At 40.1% G+C, this 14,350-nt stretch overlaps 2 protein-coding genes across 4 annotated transcripts in view; one reads left to right on the top strand and one right to left on the bottom strand.

Annotated features, from left to right (window-relative positions):
- bmb (brambleberry) overlaps nucleotides 1–14,350 on the bottom strand; it is a 401,249-nt gene that overhangs the window by 229,853 nt on the left and 157,046 nt on the right. The gene's annotated exons all lie outside the window — the stretch shown is intronic.
- On the top strand, nucleotides 826–10,605 carry tmem44 (transmembrane protein 44). Of its 2 annotated transcripts, XM_074636231.1 has the most exons (11): nucleotides 827–1,136; nucleotides 1,213–1,333; nucleotides 1,414–1,504; nucleotides 2,003–2,160; nucleotides 2,824–2,910; nucleotides 3,022–3,192; nucleotides 4,405–4,545; nucleotides 4,852–4,920; nucleotides 5,034–5,174; nucleotides 10,295–10,428; nucleotides 10,485–10,605. In XM_074636231.1, the coding sequence occupies exons 1-10, from the start codon at nucleotides 952–954 to the stop codon at nucleotides 10,400–10,402; spliced, it is 1,272 nt and encodes a 423-aa protein (XP_074492332.1). In that variant the 5' UTR covers nucleotides 827–951; the 3' UTR covers nucleotides 10,403–10,428; nucleotides 10,485–10,605. The 2 variants fall into 2 exon arrangements, with proteins under 2 accessions (XP_074492330.1, XP_074492332.1); XM_074636229.1 differs by having other exon boundaries at nucleotides 826–1,136; nucleotides 4,831–4,920; nucleotides 10,295–10,491.

The raw sequence follows: 14,350 nt of genomic DNA, 5'->3' as shown, positions 1-14,350 counted from the left end.
CAAGTCCACAATAAATGAGGAGGTCTATAGAGCCCAACTCCCAGGATCAACTGGACTAGTTCTTCTTTAAAAACCTGTGAATAAAGGGTTGCTCCTCCATGCCATGGGTGTAAAAAGTAGAATAGAAACTTCCCTCCATCATCAGGACCACCTCTAGGCCTCATCCTCGGGAGCATTCAGTGTAATGGGATACCTGGGATCCTGAACATTGGATGCAAACGTCTGTCAAAGTCAACTTTTGCACAGATTTAGCTCCAACTAATTGATAAAAAACAACGTTTGCTTTAACTTATTTTCTTTTAAGAATAAATGAACTATTTCAAATGACCCTTCAAAAGTGAGGCTTCAATAGCTAATTTCCCCACAACATCCAGTATTCAGTAGGGCTGTGTATTGGCAAGAATCTGGCAATGTGATACGTATCACGATACAGGGGTTACGGTTCAATATATTGCGATATATTGTATTTTTTAAATCTAATTGTAGGAAAACTCTCATAGTATAAAGAAAATCCGCCATATGTATACAATCTGAGTAAAAAAACAAAACGTTTTATGCAGTCAGAACAGTGGGATCTGCATTTGCATTTATCACAGTTCCTGTAACATCCCTCATCACAGCAATACTTTGAGAGGGCACATACACTGATGGTGCATATCTTTGCAACTGAAATAAGTATTGACTGAGTAAATCGTTCATTGTAAACTATTAAATCAAAATCAATATAGTGTTTTTGAGAATCGATACAGTATCACAAAACATAATATTGCGATATTCGATATTTCCTCACACCCCTAGTAGGTTATCCAGTAAAGTGCATCACAGGTGAGCTCCTCCCTAAAATCCGCAGACTGGCTCCATTGTGCGTCTGACTGCTGCATGGTTGTGCAGGTGCTGCATGGATTCATTTCTTTCTAGCACCACGAAATGTAAACACATTTGCAATTAATAATGGGGGGACATGCATTGACCCTAGAGGGTCAGACAAGAGGAGATCCTGACACTTTTCTCTCCAGTTTGGTTGCATTTTGCGTCGATTCGGTGACTTTCTGTTTCTCTCCGGATGCAGACAAACGTTGCGTCCCCGTCGGTCTCTGCTCTCTGTCTGAGCTGCTTCTACTGCTCTCATGCTTTCTGTAAGTAGCTCAGCATTTTGTTCCAGTAATGAGTTGAAAAGGTTCCAGCATTAATCCCCATGTTAACTCTTTAAAGGCTCGTGTATCAGAGGTGTGGAGGAGATAATCCTGGAGGAACCATCCTGCTCCTCTACAGCCTCCTCGGTGCTCTGTGCAGCACGACTGGAGCCATCCTGTCCAGACAGCTGCACATCCAGGTAACATCCTGTTCATCTGGCTACTTTTTAAAAAACATTTTACATGCAGTAATAACTTCTTTCTGCTCTCTCCTCTGTAGGTTTTGATGGGTGCTTTTGCAGCTGCTGTGGATGCTGTCAGTTTGATTTCTTGCTGCTTCCATGTGCTCCTGTGCTGGAACTCAAAGACAGGTAATGTTCAGAGAAATTATGGAAGCCCTGAAAGGCAAGAGGGATTTTTTTTTTTTCTGGTTTAGAAAAATCACACTAAATTTATTTTGCTACCTGTTTCACAGACAAAAAACTTAGAAAGATTATCCTTGCAAAATAAATGTTTTTAAGTCATAAACACAGGAGAGAAAATAATTCAGATTTAGAAAATGGATCACAAGAAAAAAAAAGAAAATTCTTGCTTGCCTTTCAGGGCTTCCGTAAGAAATGCCATATCTCAATAATAATATTAATGCAAATACTGTTAAAACAAAGTAGAGAAAGGTAGCACAGGTGTTTTTATTATTAGCACCCAACTGGCCAAGCCCTTTAGGCAAAACAGTGAGGAGACTTATCAGAGACGCTCTACAGATAACAGAACACATGAATAGAGGATGTGTTACAACTGTGTCCAGCTGCAACAACCACCGTGTGTGTGTGTGTGTGTGTGTGTGTGTGTGTGTGTGTGTTCTCCCTCAGAAAGGAGGCAGAGGATGATGAGGGGTCGGAGGAGGCAGCACCTCCTTGCAGTGTGTGTACTGATGGTGGTTGCAGGAGGTTTTCTAAAGTCCAGGGTGACCCAGCGCCCAGCAGACAGGCTTCTCAGTAGGAGGAAACTGCTGCATGCCACCCTCCAAGTAAGCACACACACCACCACTGTGGCTAGTTGGAGTCCTTATATGACTTTAGTGTAGTTCCCTGGACAAATACATTTACATTTCATGTGTAGTGACAGATGGAATGTTTTTTTTTTTTTACATCTACACCAGTGGTTCCCAACCTTTTTACTTCAGGAAACGACCCCCGTTAGTGACATATTTTATGAATATTTCATATTATATTCAGTGCAAAACAATAACAGTACAGAACAATTACAATTAACTCAAATAGTGAACGCAATAACTGCAGGATGTTTGCGAAAAAGAAGCGATTTGGATTAAATGTGAGCAGATCATTTGATTTCCTGTGAATATATTGCATTACAGATGAGTTGTGCCTGTTATGTCTTTCTTTTACAATTCTCAATTTTACAATTTTTATTTTTAACAATCATTCATACTTAATAGGCTTCCTTTCAGACAAATTCGTGAACGTCGTGACATCCAGGTTGGGAACCAGTAATTTGCACTTTACTCACACTTATGTGGCGCTCTGTAGTTTTAAATACTTTATTTCACGGCATCTACAATTTCTGTAGTGTGGATGGATGTTCATGTTCTTCAACAACCCTATTTAGACTATATATCCTTACCTCGTATTGTATCTGACATTATAACAACTTTAAACGGTTCTTCTAACAGGACAACACTGAAATCCTTGGTTACACACTGGGCTTGCTGTCCTTTGTCATCGCCTGTACCTCCAGGTTCCCTGCACTCTGCAGAGTAGTAAGTGACAAACAATACATTTAGTGTCGGATCCACTTCTTATTGCTTTCACAAAATTGTTCCCAGTGTTAAATCGCTTTTAAATGAATTTCATTTATTATTTCTCTATAGTACAGAGGCCAGATGTTGACCTGGGCCTACATGTTCTCTGGACTGCTGTGCTCTCTGGCTGGTGTCCTCTATGCTGCTGCCATTCTCCTCTACGACACTCAGCTTGGCTTTCTTTTAAGAGTCATGCCGTGGCTGCTGTCAGCAATATGCTGTGTCACCCTGGACCTTCTTGTATCCTTATATAGCAAAGAGTGACCGCATCTTACTCACTCTGTCAGGCTCACGGCTTCACACCAGAATAACACTCCTGCCAAAGCCTTTAACGGGTGTTTTGAAGTGGGCTTGTATGAGGTACTCATCCATAGTCAGTGTATTACCTACAGTAGATGAAAGTCAGCACACCCCCAGTTTGGAGAAGCAGACAGGAGTCAAAGTAATGTGCTGCTGTGTACGGGGCCAGCAGCAGACTTAAAAGAGAGGCCCTCCAAAAAAAATCAATATCAGTTTAATTGGACAGTATATTTATAATGTTTTCGCCGGTTTACCTTGAAGCCAGAGAACTATATAGTCAATGTTTCCGATGGGGAACTGAAGCCGTTATCTATGCTCTCGCCAAAATAACCAGACTCCATTTAAAAAAACAGTAATTTAGTTAGTTTTTTGTTATTGTGTGACTTTGGTTAGCTCGGATTCACCAAAGTCACACAATAGCACAAACAAACTAACGGATCGAGGCAGCGGTAGACCAGCAACCCCCGTGTTCTGCAAGGTAAAATTACATTTTTTTTTCAATAGGTGGTGAGAGCATAGATGGATACAACAGTTTCAGTTCCCTGTCAGAAAGGGCTGTCTCATGGCAAGGTAAAGCGACGAAAATATTCTAAATGTAGCCTACACTTAAACTGATATTGACTTTTTTTAGTTGGGCCTTTCTTTTAGGCGGCTAAAATATCTTTTGCTGTCGTCCACAGTAGTACATTGCTTTGGTTCCGTGCGGTAACTCCTGTCTGCTTCTCCAAACTTGGAGTGTCATCTACTGGGGATAATTCACTGACTATGGATAAGTACCCCCTACAAACCTCACTTCAAAACACCCAAACAATCCCTTTAACCAGGGCATCGACCACAGAACTGCAGGTGGTTCCTGGTAGTATTGATCACACAATATTGATTCAGCTTTCCCAAGTTCTGAACTCTCTCTGGTAACTTTTTCAGCAACAGCATTAGACACCATGACTGAACAGAGAGCGAAAGAGTAGCACAAACAGAAACCCAAAAGTCATCAATACAAGACAAGAACTTCACAATACTGCCCACAATGTTTGATCTCTGGGAAATAACACACAGTACAATTATATATAAATAGAATTGCTTGAATGCATGTGAATTTTGATGATTTTTCAACCAGGTGTGATTTGTTGACCTTTAATCCAATGTCGTCAGATTCTTGTCATCCATCGGTGGAAGAGAGGAACCACACAGTTGTTTGCCAGTTTTCCTCCAGACACAGAGAGCCTTTTAGGTGAGGATAACGATGTCATGAAGAGACAAAGAAAACAGGTTCATTCATCAGTACGGACAAAAGTAAGTTTTCATACTTCATGTTTTAGGTCTTATTTGTTTTACTAAACCATAAGGATCGAACAGGAATCTTGATCTCAACAAACTTCCTGAGTAAATAAAGTACTAACTAACTAATTGTTTTATATTTTACATTGACAATATTGGAATTATACTTACTGTGCCACTGACTCATTAAATGATCTTGATGTGTCTGCTTAAATGTGCATAAAGTAAACAGAAGACTGCAAGATTTGAGTTGTTTGTTTAAAACGAATGCTAATGATGCCTTTGCTGTCTTGGTTTGAGCATGACTCTATTTCTTCAAAGACAAAAAATGTCCAGAAGATGACTGAGATGGGCCGTTACATGGACATCAGTGTTCAACCTGCTGGAAAAGTGAGCGAAGAATCTGTGGTGGAACACGCTGCGCACTTGCTGCATATTTTCTTCACCTCAATCAATCGGTGGTCATCCTTTCAGTAGAATTTATATGTTTTTGTGTTTTGCAGATATGCCTCAAGGAGGTGACGTTGTCCAAGAAGGAGGTGGAGGAGTGGCCTCTCAACAGAACGGTGCGAGTAATCCGAGTCGACAGTTACTGCTCCTCAGATACATCCTGTGATTCTTCACCAGTCAGCTCCGATCTGGAGGTGGGTTGGAGCCCTGTTGGTGAGCAGTATGATGTTTTCTTTCAAACCTGCCAACCAATCAGATTACTTACACTGATGTAGCAGCAACTATACAATACACAGGTGTCTTCTTAACCCCTCTGATTTAATGTAGCCAGTAATAACCTGGAAGTAATATTTCACCTTTATTTGAATTCAATCAGCAGTGCAGCAGTATTCACTCATCAAATATCTACTTAAGTTTTTTGGTTGTGTCTAGAAGGTAACACAGACAGCTCAGACATTGTGCTTTTTTTAACGTTTCAATTCAAAACTTCGATGCTTCGACGGCAAAAGCTCTGTTCCCAACCATGCTTTGGCCACACTTTTTGCAATAAATGCAATGCATATTGTTGGCTGTTTCAGGTTTACTGGGGACCGGGGAGACAGGTGGTGGAGCAGTTACCTCCGCCAATGATGTCTGGGCCAGGCCTTTCAGGGCCGAGGACAAAAAAACGATCAATAGTTTTCTTCATTTTGAATTACCGATATGATTTATGGTTGTGATATTGCTCCAGGAGGAATAGAGGGTGCGGTTTCACACATACACACATGCCTTTTTTCTTTTTCAGGTGCAGGTGGGGGGGAAAAATAACGTTACACACACATATAATATTAATGATAATAATAATAATACATTTTATTTATATAGCGCTTTTCAAGAAACTCAAAGACACTTTACACAGCTAGAATGATCATAAATAAGAACATCATTACATATAAAGGTGCCGTGCAGGTGCATGGGTGCAACCAATGAAAATGTTTAGTCACTCTCGACAGATTTTTGGTTGCATCTCTGGAGCCCTGTAAAACATGGCATATTCATTTTTATGTAACATATCTGCCGTCATATCAGAGGAAATGTTAATTTATGTCCGATGCCGATGTTTCATTTTCAAGCCTTTATCTGACAATACCGATGATGTGCCGATATCATCGTGCATCCCTAATCCTATCCTGAACCGTTCAAGGTCAATGCCTAACCTTAATCATCGTGGCAAAGTTTCCCAAATTGTGGGTTACCTTCTAGACACAACCCAGTTTTTCCCATTTTTCATTTCCTGTTGTCTTGAAATTGTGTAATATATTTATTCTGCAATCGTTGCCATATTTTCAGGAATAGCTTTGCATTTTTATAGTTACTGAACAAGTTTCAAACAGTGATCTCAGACTCAAGCCCGTTATTAAATACAGCTATGAAGTGTACTTCCCACAGTGTGCCACTAGGTGGCGACAGTGGTTGACATAATGTGCGTTGCACATGGTGCTGTGAAGTGGAAGTATGAATGGGTGTGAACAGGGTGTTCGAAGGCTGTTAACTTCTGTTCTTAATCTGTTTTAATTTATTGACCTTTAATATGAGCTTGTGTAACAGGTTTTCTCGGCTCAGCACAGAAGTTCATGCAGAGGTGAAAGTCAAGACAAGGGTTGAAACACCACTATCTGTTCTTTTATCCATCTACATCAGGGTTGACAAACTCCCTTTAGCTCTTGGGCCACATAACAGCCAAATTTGATATCAAATTGGCCGGAGCACTAAACCATTGCATAATAATCTAACCTATAAATAACACCTCCAAATGTTTCGCTTTCTTTTAGTCTAAAGAAGTACATTCTGAAAACGTTCACAATTAATGAGCAATCCATTTACATAACAGATGTAAACCGCATGAGATGTCTCGCTGATCTCTTAGCTACCACTCAAAACAGACTGCTGTTTCCTCAGACCTGCCAATAATTCATTTATTTTCTCCGTTTTCTGTTGTTCTAGTCTGATAGTGGCGCTGAATATTATATTCCTTGAGCACCTAAAGGTGAACACACAAAGCACACTGGCTTCCCATTTACCTCTGTAAAGAAATAGGAACTGGGCCATTTTTCTTGGAAACTCAACACTCTGGGACTTTTCATTTTTTTGACAAAGACATTTTCCACCAGCAGCTCCTGCATTAACAGTAACCTACGCTTGACAGCAATATGTAAGCAGACAGTAAGCACGTGGGATCTAAAAGTGTCTCCAGCACAGGCCCTGCTACTCTTATTAGGACAGTGGGAACAAATAGGAATAGCAGTACATTTTATTGAAAAAAATGGAATTAATTACTTCTCTGCAAAATTTCACACTTTGCAAAGTCATCCAGTGGGCCCGGATTGTACCCTTTGGCGGGGCCGGTTCTGGCCCTCGGGCCATATGTTTGATACCCCTGATCTACATCAAGTATCTCTGCATATCCATGCCTCCTGTAGGTATTGGCTGTCCCTGTTAGATTAGATTAAATGCTTCACATATTAGAAATTATCATAAAGAGCAAATGAAAATCCAGAGCTCAGAGGAAGTCATAAGAAGAAGTAACCACAGGTCAGGATGTGCTTTTCACATGTGACTCTGAGGGAAGTAAATCAGGCAGTCGTCAGAGGTTCTTGTAAGAAGACAACAGTCATCATCTTGTAGGATTGATGAGTCAAACTCTACAGAGAGACCCGCCTGTGTGTGTGCATGCGGATTTGTGGGTAAAAGTGTATGGAGAGAGAGTTTGTATTTTAAGTAGTGATTTGAAGTGACACGTGGCTTCATTCTGCCGTGTACAACTGTGCCCAGAATTAAATATCGGCTACACAGCAACAAAAACAAAAACAGTCTTGTTTTTTATAAACTCTCCTCTCTTTGAAAAGGCATAGTTTGAGTTTGCAGGGAGAGTGAAATTACAAGCTGTTCCTTTTCAGGCATTCACAGCCACAAGTGAACCTCCCTGCTGTAGAAAGCCAGGCTATGGAGGATGTCATTTAATCAGAGACAAAGGCAAATGGTGCGAGCACAAACAATTGCAGCTCGATACCGTTCACCAAACAGGAAAAAGCAAATGACGTGAATGCCCTTATTGTAAGTAGTGTGTTAGAAGTGAGAGGGCTTTAAAATGTACTGTGTGTACATGTTATATGTGATAAAGCTCAAAAGTAATTTCATCTCTCATTGGTTGGTGGAGGATTGTTTGCCCCAAACACTACAGGATCTTCCAAATATTCTGTGTTTTGGGGGCAGCTCAGATTAGTCAGCGAGTCTTTAAAACAAAATCTGTAAAGTCCTGATAGCTGCTAATGTTTTCTAATCATTTCTGAACAAATTGTTAGTCTGACGTCTTTCTGATCAAAGACAACAGCAGGTAAATTCATAGATCAGTCCCTACCTCTCTTTCCCACTTTCCTAGTTAGAGTTAACAGAAGCTGTTTCAAGCCTGCTCATTGAAAACTGTCACTTTTTATTTGTTTACAACATTTTTCCACTACATTTTAAAGGGGACATATTATGAAAAACTCACTTGTTATGGAGGACAGGACCTCCCAAAATAAAAAATAAATGAATAAATGACTCGATAAATAAATAAATGACTTGATAAATAGATAAATGTCATTAAATCTAGCAAAAATTATATTAAGAATAAAATGAGTCATTAATTAACTGATAAAATGAGACATAAATTGATATTTCTGTTTTAAGTTGCTAATTTATTTATCTTTGAATCAATTCCCATATTTATTAATTTACTCTTCTGTTTAATTGTCCCTTTGATTTATTTATTTATGTATTTATTTTATTAATCTTTAAATAATTTATTTAGAGTGAGAGTAAATAAATACGGGGATTAATACAAAGATAAATAAATAAATAAGTAAGCAAATTAAAACAGAAATATCAATTTCTCACATTTTATCAATTAATCAATGGCTACATTTATTTTAATATTTTTGCTACATTTAATGACTTATTTATTTATTTATCGAGTCATTTATTTATTTATTCATTTATTTTTTATTTTGGCAGGTTCTGTCCTCCATTAAACATGTGATTCAACAAGCCAGTCAGATGTGGCTCCCCTTCTTATGTCCCATGCAGGCTCATTAGAATCTATCGGCTTGAGAACTATCTTTGCAAAGGTGCGCCATGTTTTTCTCGAAAGCCAATCAGAGCAGACTGAGTTTTTTCAGGAGGGGGTCTTAAAGAGACAGGCTCTAAAACTGAGCGTTTCAGACAGAGGGTAAATACAAGTATATTCAGACAGTATGGGTAGTAAAAATGATGTGTTTTTTGATCATTAAAGCATGTCAACATGTTCTAGTAGAAAACCCAAAATACAAGTATGGACCTGAAAATGAGCATGATATGTCCCCTTTGAACGCAGAGGTTACCCAACTGTAAAATGTTTCAGAGTGAGCTGAGGACAGAAAAGAAAAGATCATAGTGCAAGTGGGCTATTTTTAGATTTAAATAAAACATGAATTTAAATTGTGCCTGCTTTTCATGATATCACCATAATTGCTGATCATGATAAAACCACACAACATTTTGGAGCGTGCTGCCTGCAGTCAGAATTCACCGCCGCCAGCAGCTTGAATTGTCTATTGTGCTGTGTGTTTCTTGCACATTTCTGCTTGAGTGCCGGTTCTCCACTGAGGTGGAGGTGAGGGGCGGGGGGGACAGGGGGGACGGGGACTGAGGGGTACCATGAGGGGTGGAATTGTTTGAGATTTGCCTAGTGGCCCAATTGTTCTCCTGTAAAGGATCTTTGATTAAAGACCAGCACTGGGTTGGGCCTGTCTGCTTAGGAAGTAGTGCAGAATGGTTGCCTTGTCTATAGGGGGCCAGTGTTACCCTCTGCTATTTTGGGAGATGTTTATGGTCACTTGTGTGATGCCTGCTGCCCTAGACTTAACTCTGTGTGTGTGCAAGACTAAGCCTTTTGCATTCTTGACATTTAGCTGAGTCTCTTACACAACATGAGAGAAAGAAATAATTTCAGAATCTCTAACATTACAAATAACCCGTGTTAAATGGGATAAGGATCAGGGACTCCGAAAGAGTAATAACAAATATTCCTGTGCTCTTGAAATGATTAGGCAAAACGAAGAAGTGCTAGATGAAAGGTACGGATACAGTTGAGATGGTGTGAGCAATACTATAGACACATAATAACTGAATAGCTACAGGGATGGTTAATAAGCTACTAAGGAATGACCACTCTTTTATAAGGATCATAAAATATGACACCATAATCCTTTGGCTGTAATTCTCTATAATAATATCTCGACCTGTCCATATTTTCCAGTGGGATTTTGAAGCGGCAAATGCCCAGTGGAGTGAACCATCAGCAAAACAACAGAATGAGTTTCCACCTCAAGAGTGGCCAACAAACCCCGAACCCTTTAACATCTGAACCTGTGCCGTGTCGGGATTCCCACAGGGAGAGAGCGCCTCTTCTGCAAGCTTGGCAAAACGACAAACAAATGTCAACCTCAATTAGTAATATGATACACATCTGATGCATTCATTTGAGGGGGAAATAAAAAAGTGTAAACACTGACCTGTTATCTGTGTTGTTTAACTTTACAGTTTAGCTAATGTGTGCGTATCTTTCTCATCACCTCAACAGGCGAGTGTGGGTAAAATGATGGTGAAATTTGTAGGTCTTTGCTTGGTAATGCTGGATGTTGCATTCTAGTTGCATTGAGCAGCTTTGTCTTTAAAGTAATAATCTAAAAACAGTTTTTAAAGGACTAGTTTGTAACATTAGGGGGGTCTATTGGCAGAAATGGAATACAATATTGATAAGTATGTTTTCTTTAGTGTATAATCACCTGAAAATGAGAATTGTTGTGTTTTCGTTACTTCAGAATGAGCCGTTTATATCTACCTAGGGAGCAGGTCCTCTTCACGGAGTCCGCCATGTTTCTACAGTAGTCCAGAATGACTCGGGCTGGAATTACTCGCTCCCGTCGCCTCCGCTCTCCCTCTCTTGCTTCAACACTCACTTCTCGCATACACACACACACACACACACTCTACGCACTGGCTCTGCACCAAATGACCTACAGTACTCTCACAAGAACTGGCTCTAGAGAGGGCCATTCGCAATTTCGCGTGGGCCACCGTAGCAATCTTACACGCTAAGCACGCGGGAGAGGCTTCAGTTGGTTGCAGTCTCAACCTCACCGCCAGATCCTACACACTGTTCCTTTAAATAAACGTCTGTGAAGTCACTATCTATCCCCGAATGAGGTAACACAATGGTGAATATGTACTACTGATAAAAAGCCATTGCATTTGGAGTATTATGAACTCTGTGTCTGTGGCAACATTCCCGACAAAAAATCACAAGCGCCACCAAAGAGAATGAAACGGAGACCTTCGAGATTGTTACTTTAAAAGGGACGTGATGTGAAAAAAACAGTTTTTCAGTGCTTGTGCACATACATTTGGGTGTCTGGAGTGCTTACCAACCCCACAAACTGTGAAATAAGACAACCCAGTCAGTTTTTTGTGGGATGCCAAGATCAGAAGACTTGAGCCAATCAGAGCAGACTGAGCTTTTTCGGGAGGGGGATTTAAAGAGACAGTGTTTCAGACAGATGGTGAATACAGGTATATTCAGACAGACAGTATGAGAAAAATTTCATATGAAAGCATCATGTAAACATGTTCTAGTAGAAGCCCAAAATCCAAGTACGAACCTGAAAATGAGCATGACATGTCTCCTTTAACTTATGGCCATTTGTCAGTGCACAGAGGCAACTACATCTATTGTCTAAACTCTGACTGCATTCATCAAGACCTCTGAGAACTGAGATCTGTTACGACAGTTTACAGAAAAGACCTCCCCTAATAAAACAATATTGCGACCCTGCTGCCTTGCAGGGTTGTTGGGTCATATCCTGTATTTTGCTAGTCGACCTGGGTTATCAGGGCTGGACTGGGAAAAGGCCCGGTGGAGCAGATAAGCACCAGACTAGACGGCCAGGGCTCCTCCGTCCTCTCCATCATCCCTCAGACCACTCTGTCCATCGGCCTGCTCCGGGGCTTTGGACGATGATGCTGGGGGGCATTTTTAACTGAAGGGACTTCCTAAAACCTGATAACAGAACAATACAAAGATTAGGGCAAAGTTATGGGGCACATTTTACTCCTCCCTGTTACATTTCCTCAAGTGACATGTCCGTCCGAGACAAATGACTGGGAAACAACTAATGAACAAAGCAATTGCTGATATCAGCAGTAGAAATTAATGTAACTTGACACCTTGTTTGGCGTGTAAACATGACACGATAGGTCGGGCCGTGAGACAATTCAATAATACTGTTTATTGAATATCCCCATTGTCATGAAATATGATCTTATCATGTTATTGTATCAGTTAATGATTAATGACTAAATTAATGATTTTGAGCAGGGGGTTTTGTTTGGCACATATGATGAATTAGATGTATTGTACACTGGAAACAAATGAACTGCTTTCAACATCTGTTTTTATCATTTGTGTGGTTTTATATAGATTTGTCATGCCATGAAATCCCTATAAATAATGTGATAATGTTTTCAACCATATTGTCCAGCCCTACTGATAGTGGAAGTACTTTTGACATCTTTAATTCAGTCAGTGCTTCATAAATATTTATTTCTGTAACTGTTTTGTCTTTAATACGTTTGGGATGTGATTAATCAAACCACAATGAAAAGCCACGCAGTGCTTCCTGCTGCTTAGGCCAATCTAATGTTGCTGATGGATAGGAATGTATCCCATGTGTATAGCTTAGTAAAGAGGCCTGAAATCTGAGATGCTGAATAAGGTCAATCATTACACACATAGTGGCTGTTTAACTGGAGCTCACATTGCAAACAGTTCTCTTCGACTTAACTGGGGGCATTATTTTGTAATAGATTAATCTATTTGGTTGATGTAACCATCTTGGAAATAGACCTAGACACAAGTTTTTCATCTGTATTTCCTAACAGATACATTAAACTAAAGGAAAAAAATGATGTGTTTGTACTCCGTAAAAACCGTCTGATGTCACGATGAGTGCTGAGCTAGCATTGGGCCTCATCTCTGTGCCTTTTGAGACTGCATGGCCAAAGGAAAACAAACTGTGTGTCCCATATAAAAAGGTGGAATTCTGTTTGCAGAAGTGATGAAGAGCACGGATTAGCACTTCTGAAGCAGTAGTGGGGGAACGAGCCTTTCTGTTTTTCTTGGCCCGTGCGTCAGTGATCGCTCCACTGCAGTGGACATGGAAGACACTGGATGATTTGAGCCTGCGGGACATTTTGTTCACCTTGCAGGGGGGTGGGAGAAGGGAGAGGGGAAACTGTTCAGGAGTAACACAAAACCCTGAAAAGTTGCAGTGAATGAGCAAGGAATAAGAGACTGAATTCTGATTAATGAATACCTAGTTGTTACTGAATAACTCAGAACAAAGGATCATATACTAGTGAGTTGAGAGCTTTGTAAAAGGGGGACTCACTGATTTGACACATACAGATCTGTTTTTCTTGTAGAAACAGTCTGGGGAAAGAGTATAATGTATAATGTCTTCTGTAGCTCTGGAAGAACTTTCTAAAGTGTAAAGAAATGACCCCAGACTTGGGCACAAGACTTTGAATTTATATATATACAGACGTAGGCAAAGTTGTTGGTAACGTTCCGTTAAAGAGAGAAAAACCCACAATGGTCACTGAAATAACTTGAAACTGACAAAAGTAATAATAAATAAAAATTCACTGAAAATTAACTAATGAAAATCAGATATTGTTTTTGAATTATGGTTCAGCAGAATCATTTAAAAAAACAAACTAATGAAACTGGCCTAGACAAAAATGATGGTAACATTAATTTAATATTTTGTTGCACAACCTTTTGAGGCACTCACTGCAATCAAGTGATTTCTGTAACTCTCAATGAGACTTCTGCACCTGTTGACAGGTATGTTGGCCCACTCCTCGTGAGCAAACTGCTCCAGCTGTCTCAGGTTTGAAGGGTGCCTTCTCCAGACTGCATGTTTCAGCTCCTTCCACAGATGTTCAATAGGATTTAGATCCGGGCTCATAGAAGGCCACTTCAGAATAGTCCAATGTTTTGTTCTTAGCCATTCTTGGGTGTTTTTAGCTGTGTTTTGGGTCATTATCCTGTTTGAGGACCCATGACCTGCAACTGAGACCAAGCTTTCTGACACTGGGCAGCACATTTCGCTCCAGAATGCCTTGATGGTCTTGAGATTTCATTGCACCCTGCACAGATTCAAGACAGCCTGTGCCAGATGCAACAAAGCAGCCCCATAACATAACCGAGCCTCCTCCATGTTTCACATTAGGTACAGTGTTCTTTTCTTTG

The sequence above is a fragment of the Sebastes fasciatus genome, chromosome 5, assembly GCF_043250625.1.
Source record: "Sebastes fasciatus isolate fSebFas1 chromosome 5, fSebFas1.pri, whole genome shotgun sequence".
NCBI classification, from domain to species: domain Eukaryota; kingdom Metazoa; phylum Chordata; class Actinopteri; order Perciformes; family Sebastidae; genus Sebastes; species Sebastes fasciatus.
Note: the sequence above shows the minus strand (reverse complement) of the source record. Positions and strands in the feature narration are given on the sequence as shown.

Excerpts from the sequence above, each read along its gene's own strand:
- tmem44 (XM_074636229.1), top strand. The coding sequence starts at position 952 with ATGGGGGGACATGCATTGACCCTAGAGGGTCAGACAAGAGGAGATCCT. Across the intron at positions 1,505-2,002 it reads GTGCTGGAACTCAAAGACAG|AAAGGAGGCAGAGGATGATG; the intron begins GTAATGTTCAGA and ends GTTCTCCCTCAG. Across the intron at positions 2,911-3,021 it reads TCCCTGCACTCTGCAGAGTA|TACAGAGGCCAGATGTTGAC; the intron begins GTAAGTGACAAA and ends ATTTCTCTATAG.